The sequence below is a fragment of the Cygnus olor genome, chromosome 4 (genome assembly GCF_009769625.2).
Source record: "Cygnus olor isolate bCygOlo1 chromosome 4, bCygOlo1.pri.v2, whole genome shotgun sequence".
Taxonomy (NCBI): Eukaryota; Metazoa; Chordata; class Aves; order Anseriformes; family Anatidae; genus Cygnus; species Cygnus olor.
This window is the reverse complement of record NC_049172.1, coordinates 64772966-64794141: the sequence shown is the minus strand read 5'-3', so window position 1 is coordinate 64794141 and position 21176 is coordinate 64772966. Positions and strand designations below refer to the sequence as shown.

The 21176-nt window shown below is 39.7% G+C and overlaps 2 protein-coding genes across 8 annotated transcripts in view; one reads left to right on the top strand and one right to left on the bottom strand.

Moving 5' to 3' along the window:
• EVC (EvC ciliary complex subunit 1) overlaps positions 1-5792 on the bottom strand; it is a 53253-nt gene extending 47461 nt beyond the window's left edge. For 2 of the 3 annotated variants that reach the window (XM_040555512.1, XM_040555513.1), the window contains exons 1-2: positions 5610-5780; positions 1855-1965 (exon numbers count right to left, since the gene is read on the bottom strand). In XM_040555512.1, coding sequence (XP_040411446.1) covers positions 1855-1965; positions 5610-5780 — 282 coding nt within the window. Of the gene's footprint in view, positions 1-1854; positions 1966-5609 lie in introns of all 3 variants that reach the window. The other variant, XM_040555511.1, reaches the window with a different exon arrangement.
• An 83-nt stretch (positions 5793-5875) lies between these two features.
• EVC2 (EvC ciliary complex subunit 2) overlaps positions 5876-21176 on the top strand; it is a 70724-nt gene continuing 55423 nt past the window's right edge. For 4 of the 5 annotated variants that reach the window (XM_040555510.1, XM_040555507.1, XM_040555508.1 and 1 more), the window contains exons 1-5: positions 5876-6067; positions 8875-8929; positions 15535-15695; positions 16186-16236; positions 20847-21033. In XM_040555510.1, the coding sequence (XP_040411444.1) occupies positions 5876-6067; positions 8875-8929; positions 15535-15695; positions 16186-16236; positions 20847-21033 (646 nt within the window). Of the gene's footprint in view, positions 6068-8874; positions 8930-14412; positions 14459-15534; positions 15696-16185; positions 16237-20846; positions 21034-21176 lie in introns of those variants that run through there. The other variant, XM_040555509.1, reaches the window with a different exon arrangement.

Here is a 21176-nt window from a genome sequence, read left to right as displayed (position 1 = left end):
TCTTTTATTGTTGCACCTTTTCATCTCTATTTCATTTATTTCCAGAAGTCATTTTTGGATTTACTGATAAAGTAAAAAGCAAGGGGTCAGCATGTAAAACATTTGCTTATACTAAGTAGCCCCACTGCTACATATTCAGGGATAGAACCCGACAGATCCATTGCTCTGAAATGGCTGGGAGCAAAGCAGCTCCAGTCCAAAGCCATAAAGCCATGTCACAGTATGCTGGAGCTCATACATCCTGCTTCTCAGCAGGCATGAGTAATACACAGTTATTATTAATATGGTAATTGTGGTATTATTGCAGTGTGGAAGGTCTCAGAATGAAAATATCTGTTCTTCTGAAGTGCTCTAACCTAACTAAAAGCATTTTTCCAACTATGCATCTTCCTGAACTGTCAATCTGATGTCAGTAAAAGCCAAAGCCTCTGGGAATTGGAGCAAATGAGTAGAAAAAAAACACATATAACTTCAGTAGTTTGGCAAATAGACAGGAGAAAGCCCTTTCAAATAACAAGGCTACTTCTTAATGTGTTATAAATGAGTTGGCTTGTTTGAGAAATGGATATAGTTGTGAAGGATAACCTTTTAAAGGCTGTGGTATCATTTCAAAAGGGTTGGTAATATTCACACATTTATATCGTTGCATAATTTCTCTCACAGGATTTACACTCCAAAAGAGAATCTATTCAATGCTCACTTGTTATGCTGTAATTTAACTCAAGGAAAAGGACCAACCATAGTTTGTCACCATTCTTCATCACAAAACTGAAATGAAGATTAATTGCCTGCCAGGATTTAAATCAACAGTAAAATGTTTACAATGATGTCTATCTTCTCTTTGTCTTGGAACCAATCCTCATTACAAGCTAAGCAACAGGCTGTCTGGCTTTAACTGACACTTTCTGCATGTATTTAATTTACGCATAATAGAGTGAGTTGGACTGCACAATTTTTAAGTATTTCTACTCTCAACTTTTAGCTTCTTCAAGAGCAGTAAAATCAGCCTTGGGTGAAAGGCAAAGCTACACGGTAGGACTGGTTCTCATGATTATTTTGAGATTACCACAAAAAAAAAGAAAAAGAAAGAGTTATTTGGATTTTTTAGTGAGGGTGGGTTAACCCTGTACCTTCTACCACATTCTCTCCAAATTATTCTTCTATTTGTCCTTGTATCCCAGCTTGCTACTAGTGGGTGTTTCACTACTTGAGGTCATTTGACCTCTGCACTCTATCTTCAGCTGGTACTTGATGAGAGAGTTTCCTATATGAGAAAGACATTAAAGATGCTGTTCTCAAACATACTAAGTTTGGTTCATTTATTCTATGTCCCTCCATTGACCTATACAATCCAACCCAGATCTATACCCATATCCTAAAGAGGCACTAGGAAGAAGTATTTGTTCCAGATTAGATCTGATGAAACAACTTTGTCACTGTCAAATTTTCTCTAATAAAACTTCTCCAGAAAAGAATCCATTATCAACTACCAGGACTGATTTCAGTATTTATGTACTTCTTCCTATGTTAATAGTGTGAACTGTTTTCACCAACCTTTTGAAATCAAGGATGTTAAACCTTAAACTAAAACAAGCCCATGTCCAAAAAGAACTGAGGATCTTGACTGAAATGTCCAAACAAGTAGCTCAAATTAAAAAGAATTCATATGGGAAATGAATACCTGAAATGGTTGCATTCCTAAGAAGATGCTCAATCTCCTTACACTTTTCCTGAATGTTTTTTAGGGGCTCAATTCCAAACCACTACAATCAAGACAGCTTGGACAAGGCCCTTAATGTGCCGATTACTACATCCAAAAAAAATGGACATCCACCAAAAAGAATGTAGCTTTACCTCCAGCACCATTTCCTCTTCTGAAGTATAGGGCTCTGCTTTACTTTTTGTGAGTGTGTGCTCTTTTTCATCACAGTTGAAGCTTTCCAGAAGTCTCTGGGAATCATCCTTCTGAAATTCCGAGAGAAAACAGGTAAAATGTAACTCTGAGATCATACAGATTCACCTGGAAGATCTCTGACAGCAGCCTGGATACTCTCACATCTCCATTCTGAAAATGATTTCAGTATCAGTTGAAAATGATAATTTTGGAAAAATATGAACTGAAAATGAATGAAAAAAAGAGTTTTATATATTCAAGAATAATTTTTTTCTAAATTACTGAACATTATGAATTTGATTTGTCAGCCTGGAAGTAGAACTTTATCCCCAAAATTTGTAGAAGGCTGTGAATGTGTCAAATCAATCCACCTGCTCTCAAAATGTCTTACTCCTGATTACTATCAAGCTCACAGTCTTGGTTCAAACTCCTTACTTAAAGCAAGTTAACTAAAATTGTCTGTAATTGTTTAAAACAAGGAGAATGCCCAATATTTTTGCTCACCTGCCACAAGAAAAACTTCCTAAATGAAGTTTTTTGTGTGGGAAAGTTCCTGTCAAGAACAACTAACCATCACAAAATGTTTACAATTTTCCTTCCCCAAAAGCAGCATACATTACTGGTCCCTACTTCCCTAACAAACACACACAGCCTCTGGTACAGACACAAACTGTGAGGGCACAAAGTTCTGCATGCACGCTTCTCTGTGCACTAGCATAGACCAAAAAATGCTAACACCAGTCAATGCATCCAAACGCAGCACTGCAAGGAATCTTGTAGTGATGGAAAAGATCTTGTGGACAAGGGCAGCCACCCTACCCTGATGACTTTTTTCTTTTACTTTTCAGGTTTTCGTTCAACTAACTGCTTTCTGACGTAGTCGAATTATATGGCTGCAGCCACTATGCAAATAACTGTCTTATGGAAAAATTCTCCTTGAATTGTTTGGTCACTCGGCATGTAAAATAGTCCATTTTATTGAGAGAATTGCCTAGCCTTGGAATAGATTTCATTTCTTATGACTTGCCTCTGTCACCTCTCTGGAACATAGGTGCTCAATAATACAGGTCATGTTCTTGTGTTAAAGTCTCCAAGACATGCTAAATATAAGATATTGTTTTCTAAAAATCAATTAATGACAAAAGAACAGCTACAAATCTACTTTCTCAATTTTATCACTTATTTGCCCTGAACCATGAGTTTGCAAAATTTAGGTCGAGTGACTGGCAGCTGTGGAATTAGCCACATTGGATTCAACACTGTCCATCACACCACAGCCATTCAGAATTTTCTTTTCTCATCTTTGCAGTTTTGTACTGCATTTTAATTTTTTCCAGGATACATTCATTTTTTGCTAGCATTTCTGATCTCATGCCTTTCCTCACCATTTTTGTCCTTGTTTTTGCAACTCCTCCTGAATAATATCTACAAATGAAACTGAAGTGCTACCGAGCTTCCCTTTCAGATCATTAAGAAGTTTAATAAAACTGAGTTTAACTGTAATTACTGTAATACTTCTTCAAGCTAATCTAATATCATAATGAGACAAGCTCCAACCCAAAGGGTCACAAGAGCCTCTAGGCAATGCCATTAAGTCTAACAGGAGAGTTTTATTGATAGAAATGCATTACAGTGCACTGTAATGTCTGAAGTTACCATGGTAAAGCTTTCTTAAAACTTTCCCAGTATGCACAGATCCTTACACCAATAAGGCACTTAACTGCATGCATTCAAGTCCCACAGATTCAGGCTGAATATATAGAACTAATTAAATGGGGCTGAGTGACAAATGCTGGTGGCTTACTGCAGTTCCTACAGATGCTCTGTACTCCAGGTACTTGCCCTGCTCCCACTGCACGTATAACTCAGATGCTTGGGAAGCAACATGGTAAAACAGGTAAAATATCCCTGCTTTTATTTTGGGTACAGAAGGCTATAATAGAGTAACTACTATATTATAATCGTAACAACATAGTATTTATGATATAGTAAGCATGTTACTATATTATAGTAGTAACTATATAGTAACTAGTCAGAATACTACCATATTATAGTAGCAACTATATAGTAACTATGATACAGTAAGAATAATAGTTCAGAACTGCTATACATGCAGTAAGCTGCTCCACAGCACAGGTGCAGCAGACAGTATGCGAAAGGAATGGGTAGAGCTTAATGTCACCCTGTTTGCATTTGGGAAATCAGACCCCTAGGATACAATCTGACCACCCTGCAATGTGTTCTGTATGCAGCAGCAGGCAGTTTATTTTTCTTTTGAAATAAACAACTCTTTTACAGCAGCAGCATTGATTTTAACGGCATTTAAGCACCTAAACGCATCTAAAGATCTGGGCCAGAGAGAACTGACAGCCTCTATTCCCTATTGACATAAGTGACATAAAGGATAAAATTGTACTTGGCTATATTTGAGTTAGTAGTGACAGTACAATAAAGATACCGTCTATTAAGGCAGGGAAAATGAGCAACTGAATCAGAGAGGCTTACACTCACATAGGATGCATTGATCCAGCATTTGAAGTGAATCCATTATTAGGCTAAAGCATGGCTTCAAACAGAGTTTCAAACCTCCCACTTAAAAGCAGTTGGGAGCAAGAGGATTTTTCTCTTATGTCATACTTGGTGATGATCAACCCTAGCAGATATGCACGTGCAGCAAACCAGTTATAGTTGAAAAAAGGTGCAGTTAAAAATCAGGCTGAACCAGACACCCCGTTGAACACTGACAATGCTTTGCGGGGCTCCGAATTTCCCAGCTGTGCCAACCACTGCTGCACCCAGGTAACCCAACATGACCCGAGACCAAACGTGGTCCACAAAGGTAGCAGAAGTTGGTAACAATTCTCGGAAAACGTACCTGCCGGGTAGTGATTCTGCAGGTATGTGCTACCTCTGTTATTCTGTGGTCAAAACAAACGCTGTGTAATAAAGACGTATGAGCCTTACACCCCCGTCCTTAAAACAGCGAGCCAGGTATGTCATTAACAAAATCATACACTTTAGAAAACCCTGATACTTTTGCATTGAGCAAACTGCCAAATATATTCTGCCTCCTGTGTGTCTCACGTCTACGAGTGTACCCACAGGGCAAATTTATTGCTGTGGGTGAGTATTCATCCTCTCTGCTTACGCTGTTCATTTTCCTGCTCTGGAAATCGAGTTGTTCCTCCTGTTGCAGAATGGAAACAAACAAGTGGTCATTTTCAAGTATCTCAGGAAGTTTCTGCAAACGGGGTTCATCTTCCGCTGTCCCCAAAAAGCTGCACAGCCTTCTACACGAAGTGATGGCTGTGAGAGACAACTAGTGGGTCAGCTGAAGGTATTTTCAGGGATAAAGGCCAGGAGGGCACTATTCAGAATACATATAAACCAAAAACAGTGTTGTTTTTTTTTGAGTCAACCCGTTTACATTCCAAAAGCGGTGTTGTTGTGTTTTGAGTCAACCCATTTACTTTGGGTACGTTTTTAAAGGAGTAAGCAGTAAAACCACTTTAAAGAGGGGTGTCGCGAGTTACGCCACCCACCGCTGAGTTCACCCGCAGCCGATCCGGAGTTAATCCGACGCCGGACCGGGGCCCAGCGATGCTTCCCCTCGACGGGCCGGGCCAGCAGCGCTGCGGGGCCCGTCCCAAAGTCGCTTGAAGTCCTTTCTCCGAGCCCCCCGGGCGCCCCTTTTCCCCGCCCGGCCTCCCCGTACCTCTCTCCGCCGGCGCGGCCCCGTGGCGCAGCGGCAGAGCAGGGCAGCGGCGGCGACGCCCAGCAGCAGCCCCAGCAGCACGGCGGGGGCCAGCAAGGCGGGCAGCACCCGCAGCGAGCCGGCCCAGAACTGCAGCCCCACCGTCCGCAAGCACGCCCCGACCCCCGCCATCGGGCCCCGGCTCGGCTCGGCCGGAGGGGAGGGAGAGAAAAGGGAGGTCCCGCCGCCCGTTCCCCCCGCCTATCGTGGGAGGAGACCGATGGCGGATGGCTGCGGCCCGGCCTGGCTGGGGGCAGCGGCGAGGAGGGCTCCGCGGAGCTCCTGCGCCCCCGCGGGGGGCCCGGCGGCTGCTGGCCGCCGTCCTCATGGCGCTGCTCCCCGCTCGGCCCCTCGGAGCGGCCGCCTGGCGCCCCCCAGCCGGCCCGCCCCGGGAGCCCTGCGGGAGAACGGCGGCTGGGGTAAGGCGGGGGCGCCGCGGGGCCGAACCCCTCCTCAGGGGGCTGCGGCGGGGGAAGGAGCCTCGGCGGCGGGCTCGGGGACCCTGAGGGTAGAGGGGTGCCCCGGCCTGGTGGCCCCGGGTGGTTTGGCAGCCCGGGGTGCAGCCGTCGTCGCAGGCTGGTCCCATCTCTTTCGCCCCAGGAGGGCCCTGTGGTGCGAGTAGTTGTGGTTAAGCCTTGCCCTACTGAAGCAAAGGGAGCTAATTTCCCTTGGAAGGCTCCCAGGTCCAACGTGGGGTGGGTGCTCTAGCAGGCATCCTCTGCAGCCAAAACCATGTCAGGCACCCTTCTGTGGCCCTGCAGGCACCACGGACCTTGTGGTGGTATCGAAGATGGGAACACCTCCCATGGATCGTCATGATGGGGCCACTGCAAAACCCCACACGCTGACACTGACACTGTTTATCTCTTCCTGAGCGGATGCATTTGATTTTGTTATCAAATAACAGCACTCCAGCTCACTGGTGTCAGCCTGCTGTTTGGGATGCCATCGGTGTTTTAAGATACAGCTCTTATTTTTATTTCTGTTTCTAGTTATCTATCCAGCAGGCTGTGCCAGCACAGTTTTCTTTTGACCATGTGAAGAGTACCAGAAAATGTGTGGTGCAGGATGAAGAGAGTTACAAACAATTACTGTGTGCTTTGTTTACAAAAAACACTAATCAGGAGGAAATAGTAGTGTTTTTTTTTTTCCCCAAACTTTATTTTTTCCACCATAAAAATAATGTAAAACTTGGGAAAATGTGTGCTGGCAATTTTGCTGCATTAAATTAATTACTTTTGATGCTTAATGTCACTGCTGGCCTGTAGGGTTGGCACTGGGCTCCCTGTTGGCTGATGTGGAGCTCCTCATGATGCCCTCTGGTATTACGGATGCACTCTACAATAGACTGGAAGAAATATGTTAAATATTCAGCGCAGAGTAGTGAGGACAGAATGTCAGATAAGGCAGAAGAGAAAGCAAGGAGTGCTGTAGTGTCATTCATAGTTGATGCAAATGCCTATACAAACACCACAGGTTTTTGTGTGAGCTGTTGTAAAACCGCAGATGAATGACTGCCTGGTGTCTCTGGAAATCCTGAGCCATTTGTACATAAATTTCATAGGAAGCAGGATCATCTAGCAAGCCACATTTTATACATGTCTTTATACATGCTTGAACCAGTGTTTGTCTACTTCTGTTACAGGCTTATTTACAAAGAAACTGTTGGCATTTAATGCCCATGTCATGTAATGCAGGAGAGTCATATTTAGTATTTATGTTCATGAACAAGATTTATGTTAATACTTAACATAATAGGCTGTCCTACTATCTTTTCATCAGTGTTTTACACTAGTGTCATTCCAGCCATTTACTGTACTGGTACACATTCCCTCAAAGACTGCTCTAGAAATATCTGGCAAAGGTTAATTCCCTTCTAATGAGATTTCTATTGCTGTATATCCATATATATGACAAATATGTGAGTATATACATATATATATATCGTCACCAGGCAATTTTTTTGTTTAAGTTTTCTAATGGAGTTTCCTGTTGGTTTTTGTGTTTTGACTAGTCAAAACTCAGATTCATTTAATTGATCATTTAACTAATGAGAAGAAATTAGTCGTGGAACTAGAGATCTCTGGCATAATTTAGTTTGCATGCAATAATTTTGTTATACAGGAAGAACGGTACAATTGGATATGTGAGAGAGATGCGAATAGCACGCAGTGAAGAGCTCAGTGCCTCGTGCCTCCCCGAGCTGCATGCCAGGGCTTCCCAGAGTTCTTTGTCCTTTCTTCCTCCTCCACAAGAGCTGTCTGTCTCCCAGCTAGCTATCTGTACTTGTTTTCTGCTTAAGACCCACGGCTCCTGGTGCATCCAAATTTATGAAACGTCTTGCATTTTCTGTTATGTTGATGGAAAGTGTCCTATCGGAAGTGAGAACTGCTTCTACACAAGGTTAACTAAAGTTACAGCTCTATCAATAATCTAAATGATGAATTGCTCAAGCAGGTGAAGAATAAAATTGCCCATAACTCACTCTACTATAACAGTAGTGTTGACATGAGTCAGAACTAACATTACTCACGCATTCAGCGGATGTAGACGATAGCTGTTAATCAGCTGGTATTCGTAACTGTCTTTTCTCCCGCAGGGAAACATTTTTATTAAATGAGAACTTGCTTGTGTGACTACTTCATCCTGATCAAAACACTGGGCATTAAAATCCTTAAAAGCACTGGTTTCTTTTACGGAAGTTTTAGAGATGTGATTTCTGATCTCCACGGTCTGGGCACAGCCAGGAGTCTCATAAGCTACAGATTTTAGCCTGTGGGCTCTTCGAGTGGATCTGTGTAGACTCATTCATCCGATATGGACAAATTCCTGCTGACTCCTAGTGATAAGATTTTCCTGGGTCCTCAGTTCTGCATTTGGAAATGACAAGAAGAATTATTTTATAAGAACAAACTAATACTTCATAGCAAACACTTCTGCTCCACTATTGTGCGAAGTCTCAGCCTCGTAATATCCACTGTAAACACAGTCTGAGCCCCAAGCATGCATACCCATGCTAGGAAGCAGCAGTGCCTCATACTGCTTGACAAACTGCCTCTAGACCAGTGTTGTATTTCTTCTACTAGTTAATTTTGGGAAACTCAAGGCTTTGTGGAACAGGATTCTGTCTAATTGTAAAGCATAAATTCAGCTTAAAAATTTAATTAAGCAATATTTATGAAAACAATTTTTTTTTTATAATTGCTGTCTTCTCTGTTAACTCTAGGTTATTATAGATGATCTGTGGCTACAAAATGGGACTGAATGCCTGGGAATGGCAGGTATGCAATTGCTTTCTCTCTATTTTCAGCCTGTGGGGGTCTCAGCTCTACAGGGGGATGGGTGTGTAGGTGGGCAGGTTTCTGAAGCCATGCCCAGATTTTACTTGCTCTCTGACTTTGGAGGAAGGAAAGGGAGAAAAAGTGAAGCAGTCTGGTTCTGGAGGCATCCCATCAAGGTTAGTACCTGAGATCTTGTCCCAGTGTTCAAGTTCAAATAATAAGTTCAAATTCGGTTTACAGTGGGTATCAAGTGTACTGGTTACTGATCTCAAATACACAGCACGTATTTAGTGGTTTTCGCCTAATCTGGTTGAAATAGGGTGGTCCTATACTTAGAGGAGTCACATCTTAGAAGATTTGCATCAGAGGGCTGACTGCCAGACTTTGTCTACATTTGAACAAATCATTTAGTTTCTCAGAGACTCTGGTCTTCGTGTTCTTTACATGGAGATAATAAACAGCGTGCTACTTCATTGAAGTGTGGTGGAGATGAGTACACTGAAAGGTTATGACATTCTCATATAGCACATTAAGAGGGGCAATGTAATGTCTGTAATAGACCCTTCCCCCATGGCAGAGGATACCATTCCCCAGGAGGTGATTCCATAACATGCATTTGCCAAGAAATTACACGCTCTGAAGCAGTCATCCAGTGAGATGCCTCTAATTTCTTTGCCCTATGCCATGGCTAATTCAGAAATGAGTTTATTAATTTAAATATGAAAGCAAATAATTCAGATTTGCTTAGCTTCCTTGTTGTTGTTTTTTTTTTCCTGTGTTTATACAACATAATGTTTGCTGCTCACATCTTCCTTGCTGATGGGTTGCAAATTAATAAGGTACTGTCCACTGAGAAAGGAAATGCATGTGGTTTTATAGTTCAGAAGAACCTAATGGTGTTAGACAAAGTGGCGCAATTGGAGGATTTTGAGAGTATAGTTTTGTGTTAGTGATTGATTAGTTTTCCATTTTGTTAGTAGGTAAATATTCATGTTAAAGGAAGGGCTGCTACAAACACTGAATTGTGTGCTGATTTTATGACTGAGAATTGTCCCATTCTAGTAAGCATAAATTTTAACATATTTACAGCTAAGTTCTTAGTGGTTTGCTTAATCAAGATACTAGAATGTTTATTCCTACTGAAGAAGTTCCCAGTGAAAGAAAAACTGCATAAAACATTTGTCATTGAAAATGGCAGTGTATTGAATTGAAATTGTTTGTGACAGCACACTGATCTTATAGTTTCTGCTTGAAGTTTTTTCAAGTTGTTTCTGGATACGATGACAAAAACAGCCCCAGAATAGCCATATAATTGGGGAACATAGTGGATTTTTAGAATTATGTTCTAGTCTGGCCTGACTTATCAAAACAAGGCATGAAAAGTAGATTTGTTTTGTGTCATCGATGCCCATAGTTTCTTTGACTTTGTAACAAGGAAAGGTAATAGCAGCATTCAAAACTGGAATACAGTAAATTACTACCTTTGCTTGTTCATTGTTGCGTGTAATTGAATGGACTTTAAATTGGATCTTGTATCCTGGTTGGTTTTCAGGACAAGGCATAATTCAGAACAACAACAACAAAACCATAGTAAACAAGTATATTCAACTCTTCTTCCACACCGAAATAAAGCAAGATAATTCGAAGCTTTACGGATAAATTCTGGGGAAAAGCAAATCAGACTGCAGATTTGGGACTTGCAATATGCAACCTGTGAGAGCTAACAATTAACATGTTTTGCTAAATTGCTTTTTTCCTCCTAGTGTCAATTAATTTTTAATAGTTGACTTGACATTTCACAAACTTGTCTCAGTCTTCACTTTTCTATTGTATATTAACAGCTTAGGAGATGTTGTAAAGGTATGGGGGCCTTAAGGACCTACTGGAGTCTTTGCTGGAAACCTATTACAAGACCATTTAATTTCGTATCATCCTACTTAATTGCTGCGCCTAATAATAATCTTAACTGCTATCAAGAACAAATAAGGCATTATAGTTCTTGCGTGTTATACCTACCCTTTTAATGGTCGTCCACGGGTATTAATCAGCACCACTAACACGTTCAGGATGCAGCCTTTTTAGTCCAGTATGTAAGGCTGAACCTGACGCTGAAGGTCCTTGTCATTACTCAAAACTGACTTCTTAGCAAAGGACTGATCACAGAGGACGGTTCCTTTTCTTGCATACCTATTCTTCCATCTCCAGCCAATATGAACACAGACCCACCATCACCACAGACTTCACACTGTAGGTGCATTTGGTACCACATTGGATCCTCTCTGTAATTTGCAGCAAGCAAGTGAAATGAGAGGTGGTAGTAGGAGACTTCTCTCTAAATGTGCTGTATGTGGCTTGACTGTGGCTGCTAGGAGTCCAAAACAGAAGATCACCACACAAAGCAGTAGTGCACAAAGCAAAGGAGTTGGCAATCGACTGCCTGGGGGTAGCAGCAAAGAAATTTGAGCAGCATCCAATTGTTGTTCTGATCTGGTTTTGCATTTGAGAGTGTGCTGATCAATTGTGCACTTGTCGTTTTCCATTGTTGTGGCACTGTGTGTATGTGGGACTGAGTGAATGTTATAGGAAAATATTGGTGTGGTAAAATATTATGACAATCTTCCAGTTGTTTCAGCTACATTAATATTTAATTTCATGTTTTCCTTTGGTAATTCAATACAAAGTCAACCTACCAGTGCTGGTAATTATCTAGGAATATGCAATTTAAGACAGGGTTCTGGTATGTCTGTTTCTATTTGGTTTATGAAGGATTAAATAATGAGAAAATATTTTAATAACATGCTGATGAAAGGGAGATAAAATATTTAACAACTTGATCGTAGACTGTAAATGTGTGGAATGTTTAATTTATGTCATTAAGGAAAACAAAGAAAATTTCATCTTGGAGACAGTTATATTTTCTCACATCTCAAAAAAAAAAAAGTGAAATTGTTGCCTTTCTTTGATGAACTGTTTGATTTGACATCTTTGGGGATGTTTACAGAAAAGCCCCCGATGAAGCCTCATGCCTTGCTGCTTTGCTCGCCGGGAAATGTTTTGGCCTGAGGTGCTGTACCCGGGTGCTCCCAGCAGCAGCCTGGCAATCTGGGCTGAGATTTGGGCTGTGCAGCTGAAACTGTTCCTCTGCTTAGCAAAATTTCTGTTTCAAAAAGGAATGGGAATAGCTTCCATCTAGGAACTAATGGCAGTGAAGACTGTGCAGCTCAAATAATGTCTTTTTTTTTTTTTTTTTTTAAACAGCCAGAAAAGTGGCAAAGATTGAAACTGTAAGAAAAGAGAGTGGAAGGAATAAAGAGAGTGCAGAGCTAGTGTAAGGATTGGGATGCACCTCTGAAGAGGCACTGACAATGCTGTGCTCTCATTTCTGAACAGCAGGGTATCAAAAAGAAAGCTGGATGCTTGTTAGTGAAAGGCCTCAGGAGTCAAGCGTTAGTATTTTGTATTTTCTAACCTCAGACAAATCAGACCTCAGACAAGTAGATTACTTGTAACAAAAACAATTTCAGAACAGAAATCTGGGATAAACTTGAAAACCGCAGAATGTGTTATGCCTGTAACATCCTTTCTCAGGTGTTCAGTGTCTGGCTTTTCAAGCAATGATCAGCTATCTATAATCGATCTAGACCTTGTCTGAAAAGAGACAAGTCTGAAATTCACCTATCAAGATTAATTGATAAGTACAATTATGTTGGCTTGAGGTTACGAGTATTCAATGACTTATGTGGAAAAGCGGTTATGTTCTTGTAGGTCAGCTGGACTGAGGTGTGTGTAATGTTCTAGTGACAGATAAATATTTGGGGATCAGGAAAAGAGTATTTTTTTTAACTGACATTTGAAACTACAAAAAATAATGAGATAGAATAGTGCTGCTTTACTGGCAAGGGAGACCAGGGTATTAGCAAACAGCCTGTGCTGTTAAAAATAAATATAAAGGATGAGAAAAAATCTGGAGCGAGGCAGTGGCACGTGTTGCATTATGGATGTACCTCACACTGATTGTATCTTCTTGAGCAAAGCCTTCCACTAAATGCTGGGAAAGTACAAGTGAATTTGCAGAAGTATCCTTGTAATCATCATCACCATTGAGGCTGCTTAGCATAATGTCAAGAACCTGCAAAATCCCCAACCTCTCGTTACCAATGATGGAGCAGCCAAATAATGTGCCTGGAGACTTAGTCTGGGAGCTAGCCACATTATTGCAGGATTGTAAGTGATGACAAAGCACAACTTGAAAACAGTCATCTCGTATAATTAATAATCCAGAGATTTATTCAGAGGCAAAGAACACGATCAGTTAATCAAATTGGTTACTATGGACTTGGTACTTTCCAGAGGGGAGTATCAGGATTTGCTGTCACATGGAAAATACAGTTGGGTATAATGATGGAGAGATCTCATGCTACATAGGGCACGAGAACAAAAGGTATTTCATAAAACAAATTCTTGTTGACTAACCTCCCTCATAGGAAATACAAAAGGAGGTGATCTGCTAAGCAAGAAGCACTTTCAAGGCAGTAGTTGTTCAGCCAAGCCCATACATTTTTCTGTATTGAATTCTGGCTCTTTTGAAGCTCTAAGAAGCTGCTTCATGTTGTCAATTAGAGTTTCTGTTTATTATAAGGGAAAGTTCATCTATGGTAGTCTGGCAAGAAAATGAAAAGGAGAGCTGATTTCCTACCTCCATAGGAATGGGGTGGCAATTGGATTAACATCTCAGAGGCACAGCAAATATGAAATGAATCCTTTTGATGTTTGGATATATCTGTACAAAACTAAGAAGAGGCATGATTAAGTTGTCAGAATATAGGTTTAGAGCCATGTTAGGCTGGATATAGTATCATACTTGATCTGCTGGGGAGTGCAATGGCCAGGTGGGTTCAGACTGGTAGCCAGCACATCAGTTCAGCACTGGTGGCATTCTGAGTGATTTGGGCTGTTGCTTAGTATCGAAACTGAAATGCAGCATGCGTGACTACCCTTGAAAATACCAACCCAAAAGGTATGCAGGCATTTGGTATTGTAATTACATACCACTGTTCTCCTCGCCAAATTTTCCTTATTTTTACGGCCCCTAGATTAGTCTGAGTCTGTTTCACTGTGTAATAATGGTTTAAGTATGTAAGTGAAATTTAGGGAAGTGAATTAAAGCTAATTGTAAAATATAAACGAGTAGCTTTTCCTGGTGGGTATAATCACATTTTTATCCAGTATAAACCACACTCTCCCAAATTAAAAGCATGCTATTCCTCCATGGGAAGACAGTGAAGGTCCCTGAGGTGTACATGTCCATCTGGGTTCTGTAAGCAGCAGGAATGCATCTCATTCATTATGTTAACAGAAACCCATCAATGCCTCAAGGCACTTTATAGGACCTTCTTCTAAACATCTAGTTCTGAATGCGCTGTGCATGTCTTTTACATTTACAACTGACAGTATTTCTCTGTATTGTTCTTCCAACAGAACAGTGCGTTTCCAAAAACATGAAGCTTCTCATTTTTTCTGAGATTGTCAGTATGTTCAACTTTTCATGTTTCATTAACATTTAATAGCTGAAAAAAATGAAAGCTTACGTAACAGTGTCATTTGCCAAAAATCTTTGCTTTTTGATTAGTTTTTTGTTCATATGAATATATAATGATAAATTAATGATTAAAATATGATAAACTAATGATTAAAATGTGGGGTTTAAAAATAAGTAATAAATTAAAACTATTTTGCAAAGAATGATAAAAATGTATCTTCTTTAAACACAGAAAGCCCACAGTCCTTTTATAAATTTTCACTACATTTTTTTCTCTGTTCAGCAGCTGTACTGTTTTACAATTAGATTAAATTACTGATTTTTAGTATAAGCTCCTATTATTAATGTCATAGGTGCTTTTACTTCATTAGATGAAAATGATTATCATATTGCAATTCCAAAGGTATTATTGTAGTTTCATGTGATATCCTGGGCTAATCTCTACTAAAAAATGTGAGAGAGGGGGTATAGGATAGCATTGATATTGCAAATTACCAAATTGCGGAGTATTTGATTTGATTGCACTCCAATTAATCTGAAAAGTAATTGACACCCTTAGTCAACTGAAGTATTTTTGTTCTATGTACTGAAATACGTGACGGTTAATTGGCAGACTGTATCTTTGAAGCAGAACACCCTTAGCAATGAGGCCACTCACATTGTAGAGTGCTTCAATTATTTATGCCTTGCTGTAAAATTCTTTGTGTTGAAAATATTAACAGTTGATTTAATGTGGGAACCTTTTAATTCATGGATTAGATGATTTATGGTTAAGTGGCAAGAAATTTTCAGTGGAGTTCCCTAGGTAGGACACGGTTTTGTTTTAACTCTTGCTGGCTTTTCTGGGGCAAGTCCCATCTCTGCTTCCTACCTACCCTCTCATCTTTATTGCCTATTTACATTTTAAATTCTTTGGGGGAGAGTGTGCTGCTCATGGTGTGCATGCTGAGCACCAGGTACCACAAGCCCTGTCTCTGGCTGGAATCTTCAGGGGTGACACACACCAAGCGGCTGCCGCGCCGGAGCTGCCTTTAGCTCTAATGCAGAGTCTTGCCTTGGTTTTCAGCACTGCAGTTGCCTCTGGTAATTCAAGCAAGTGAAGTCCATGACCTGCTCTTGACTTCTGCAGCCTCGGATGATCAGTGGAGCCATTCGGTTTTTGCTTTGATACCTTCATGGACAAAGAAGATTTTGTTTAAACGAGAGTCTTCCGTTAACCATGAGCTGGTCAGTAAATCATAGTTTGCTACTTATAGTATTTATAAGCATCATAGCAATTACATCAAAACTGGATGTTGCTTGGAACTTACTACCCAATTAGTATGTTTCTAATTCTGTCTCAGGTGGTCGTGTTCACTTTAGATGGTTTCAGAAATACCAACTGGTTGTGAGACTTCCAAATAATTATTGTGACAGATACAGCTACGTGATTGCTGTGTAAACTCTGATAGACACATAAAAATGAATTGCATCCATATAGTCTAATGAACTTAAGGAAGTCTGATAGCCAAAAGATGCATATGTCAAGTGGGAATAAGTAGTTCAAACAGATTTGGACTTAAAAAAAAAAAAGTAATTGCTGGGATAACAAAGCTCTTAAACTTGAAGGTGATTAATTATTTTTCTCATTTCCTTATTTACGTAATTTTACTTGTGCTGCAGTTCGTGACTTATGATAGTTTCCTGCACTGTGTAGACTTTTCCTCTTCCTCCACAGCCTGAAGATGTGTCCTCTGGATTTGGAATAACCCTTCAGAAATGTGCTGTGGTAAGTTGTTTGGTGTTTTTTTTTTGTTTTGTTTTCTGTTTTTTTTTTCATTTCTCTTGTTAATTTGATAGGAAATTTGTACTCAAAAAGTGTCCTTTAAAACTGGAAACAGAATTGTACCCGTACTGTGTATTTGGGAATATTTCCATTTTTCTGTTGAGATGGTTGCACCCTCCGCAAGAGGAGCAATTTTGCATTGTTGGTTCAAAACTGAATTAAGTCAGTGAAATATTTTCTCAGACTACAGGGGATTGGGGTTTTTGACCAGTGTTAAATACCTCGGTATGAATCTATAAAGAGTATAAATGTGCAAAAGTTAGTGAGTTCTGTGTATCAATCAGGAGGCTGGGTAATGACAGAGAGAAATTTCTTTAGAGAATGTGATGAGCCTTTTTAGGTGTTCCTCTGTCTTCCATGTGTGCCCTAACTGTGTCAAGTGTGGACTCCTTTCCAATCATGGGGAGCTGAGCCCTGTGAAGTCCACTGTGTCTGGGGACATCCTGTCACAAAGCCATGGAAGAGCCCATGTGTCACCATCAGCATACTTAGTGGGACTCAGCTACAGTATTTAATAGATAAAAGTTTTCATTTGGCTTGCATAAAATGCATATGAGGAGCAAAGACCTCCCTGCTGTAAAGAATTTTTAAACTTTCCATTTTACATTTTTAGGTGGCATAGATCTACCTAGACTATTATTTTTCCTTTCATTTTTTCTCCTATTTTCTTTTTTCTTTTTCCCACACTGGATGAATCAAATCTGAATTTTTTATCATTAGAGACAGTTCACCATGCCTGTCCCTTTGAGGGAGAACGTGCATCCAACTTTAAGGCAAATCTGAATTCAGCCACTGAAATGTTTCATATGATGACAGAGAATTTAGTACCCAGTACAGAAGAGGTGACATTATGACCTGCGCCGGATCATTTACACAGAGAATGAATATGCATCACATCACATGGCACTAATTATGTATAATGTCATTATTGAAGTAGCTGCATATCATAATTAATGAGGCCAAATAGTGAGCATTTCAAGCATAAGAAGCAGTGACACAGAATCTTCAGGGTTTTGCACTGTGGATTCTCAATTTTTGTATCAAAGCTTCTCAGAATGAGAGTTTGAGACAATTACATATTGTTTTTTCTGCTATTCATAGCACAGCCTCATACAGACTCATTAAAAATTGTGAAATCCTGCTGTACCAGATGAAAGATAGTCAGTTGTAGATGCTAGGATTACCAGAAAATAATTGTAATGTGCTACCTGCTGTACATTACTGAAAACTGTGCAACTGTATGTGAATTGTCTTCCATGTTGAAATGCATTTCATGTTTTATTTCTCTTTGCTTACCTTGTCATCCTCTTCAATCTTAATTCATTTGAACAGATGGTTTTCTGCTAAGAGGCAGACTGGCCATATGGTTGTCTTTAGCTGTTTTAAATGAAAAAAAAGTGAATTTGGCACATTTCCTACCCACCACCTGTAAGTGACTCCTCAGAGCATGGAGATGACATATGTTTACTTCTTGAAGGCAGTATTTTTCCAACATCTAATCATAGAAATACCATGGTTGAAATTGGGGTGTTTAAAATTTACCCATGCTTTGAGGGCGCAGTCCTTCATTCTTTCACAAGAAAGAAGTTCCTGTAGGACTTCATGCCACAGTGTGGCATGAACACTTCTGAGGTAGTACTTCATAATGATAGTAATCTTTAGCAGAGCTGAAATAAATCTTTAAATTTGTCTGTTTGGCTTTTAAAACTTTTACCTGTCTCATTTCTGTTTTCTAAGCGTTCTTTCATTGCATGTCATCTTTGTTCAAACTTCTTGGAGATCCTCTGTTCCTTTCACTCCTAAGCCAATTCCTCATAAAATGTTTTTGCTCTTGCTGTGGTTCTTTCATTCCACTCACCCATGTACCTGAAGTGACATCTGTTGTAGGGGGTGATAACACTTCAGTGGCAGAGGAAAACCGAAATAAAGCACTTAATCACCATTGTCAGTGGCTGCCATTGTGCTTTGTTTCTGTAGGTGGCTGGCAGCGTAATCATCTGCTCCAAATGCAAGAAAAAATATCTTGTTGCTACTTAGAATAGCAACTCAAAGGAGATGTCCAGTGGCCAGTGATCCCAATGGCAGCGGCATATGGAGGAGATTCTTTCTAGGAGAGGTCAAACCCAACGGATTACCTGCTGCTTCATTCTCTTCTGCTATTTCATCCACTGCTATCAGTAGATGAAAAATAATCCAAATTTTCCCTATTGCCATTTAGCTTAAAATTCATTGCCATTCAGAAATAATGAAAGTAAAACCTCTATTTGAAGTCATTGACAAATGTAAAAAACACAACCTTTTGGCTGCCTGAGAAAAATTGCAGTAGGAGATAGGTGATAGATTTTTGATTCCTCAGAAGGGTTGCTTTGTTAAGTCACTGAATTAAGAATTTTGTTAAATGAAAAGAAGAGAAAATGCAAATTTAGTTGGAGAAAGATAATGAACTGTATGTGGGAGTGTATATTAAACCTCCTAACTAAAGGAAGGAGAGTAGCGCTGCCATATTCCTTCACCTACCTATGAATATACACATCCTACTTTTTCTGCCTATTCTATTGTAAGAATTTAGCTAAATTACTGTTTACATCTCCTTGCTCCAGATGTAAAGGAATATATTTGTGTCTGGTTAAAAGCATGGGAAGAGATCATGAAATCCTAATTTTTGCCTTCATCTCAGAGAAGAGCAAGAGAAAGGTATGGGATAGTAAAGGAAGGGAAAGGCTTTCTGTTTTCCCAACTTTTCCCAGCTCCTTCTCTTGGTAGTGCATAATTATTTGTGTGCACAAGCCCATCCACGCTTATTGTGGAACATAATATTGTATTAACAACTCATGCAGTTTGAACCTGGGGTCTTTCAATGTGTGCTTTCTTGATTCATTGATTGGGTCAGGGTCTCTGCTTTGTGGCTTTGGATTTTCTTTTTGTGCTTTGAAGCTTTTTTTCCTGTTTCATTTTGTTGTGTTTTCTAAAACAAGTTTCTAGCTTTGTGACTGCATAGGAAAGGCTGAAAGATATGCTGACTGCATCATACCAGTTCAGAAAACCAGGAGACAATCTGCCCCAAATATATCACACTTTTAACATTTGGTGTTTTTAAATCTCATAAATGTTGGGTCTAGTTCATGACATATGAACGTATGAAATTGGCAAAGCTTTCTTCACAAATATGATCAGGCCTACTTTCATACCTGCTGGCATTTATTTGCAGAATCTGGTACAATAGGTAGTTGCTTTTTTCCCCCATAAGATTTATTTAATACAGTTGAGTTTGAACTTGCTGTAATGAGTTTGGAAAATTTAGTGTAGTATAATGAGAAGAGCTACTTACATAAACAGATTTATTCAAATGCAATTATTGTCGTTTATGTAGGAAAATGCAAACTAAGCAAATATAATTTTAATAAAGCTTTTTTTTCTCCTTGATTCATAAAACATTCCGAAACTTTCATCTGTTTCTATGCTGAATTAAAATGAAATGCAGGGATCGAGGTGTACAATAAAACCATAACTACATATGTTGAATCCTGTGGCTGCAATAAATTATATGATTTCTGACATCTCTCACAATTAATGTTTTTAGTACTCATTTCAGGGGGGCTGCTTTATTACTATTTTTCCTAGTGTCCAGATAGAGAAGAGACATTTCCTTAAACAAAAAAAAAAAAAAAAAAAGGAGGGGAAAAGGGAAAGATTGTCCCTGAATCACACTTTGGTTATTTCACAAAGTGTTAATTTGGTGTCATTATTAGAAGACCACTATGCCATCATGGCTATGTTATGGGCCATCATATTATAGGCCTGATGGAGTTTTGGACAGTTTTGGTTTAATACAGTTTTATAAGGGAAGGCACTTTGAAAAGTGAGAGGTCAGTAAGTGACTCTGTGCTCAAGGTAATTTCATTTAGAGGGTGTAATTATTCAGTGAGAGTTAATGAATGCCTAATGGAATAAATAGATAAAGTCATGTGACTGTGTTGCTAGAGATTGCCTATTAATTTATGAACTTCATCTCTAACTGGAAACAGAGCCTTGAACTCCAAGTCTGCTAGTGGCTCTGTCAGCCCTTATGTGGGAAGGACAAATGGAAGCAGCTGGCACCCTTTTCAGCGTGTGGTTGCTGTGGAAAAAGAGAACTAGAGAACAAAAATGCATGAAGAGAATGAATTGGCAATGAGGACAGCTTGCAAAAGAAACATCTTCATGATACAAAAGCTAAGAATTTTCCAGAATCTGGTTATGAAGTTATGTTCCAGTTCTGTGTGCCACAGGGGTATTCGTATTCTTGTTTTCACTTACTTCTGGCTTAGCAGGAACTGGGTTTCCAACTTCTGTTTTATGTCCCTTTTTCTCTGAGCAACATCCAGGCATACCAAAGATTAAAATCTCCTTGGGAGTTTGCGATCAAACTGAGTGTAATGCTGTTTGCAGGTTTCTCAGAATGCCTTCAGAAAATTGGGTTACACAAAGAGTGAACTATTCACTAGCAATCAAGACTACAGATTTTGCTGTTGATGCACATACATGTTTTGCACCGTTAATATCTCTGTTTTCAGGTGGATGTTGAACATGATCCTCAAACTGCCTATGTTAGACTTCTGATTAATAACACCAACACACTGCTCTCAAGGAACATTACTGATCTTATCCTCCTGGACAATATCACCGGTCTACATGTTCAAAAAAACAGTGGTAATAAGACAACAGATGGTGTACAGATTTACAGGAAAAGATTCTTGCAAGGTAACAAATCCCGCAGAGAAGTAGCTCTGATTACACATGTGGAAGAGCATCTGTTCAAATCAGGATATTTATTTATTTTTGATGATGTAAACTCTGTAATTATTAGTTGATATTGGTGAAATACCCTATAACAAGTTTTGTGC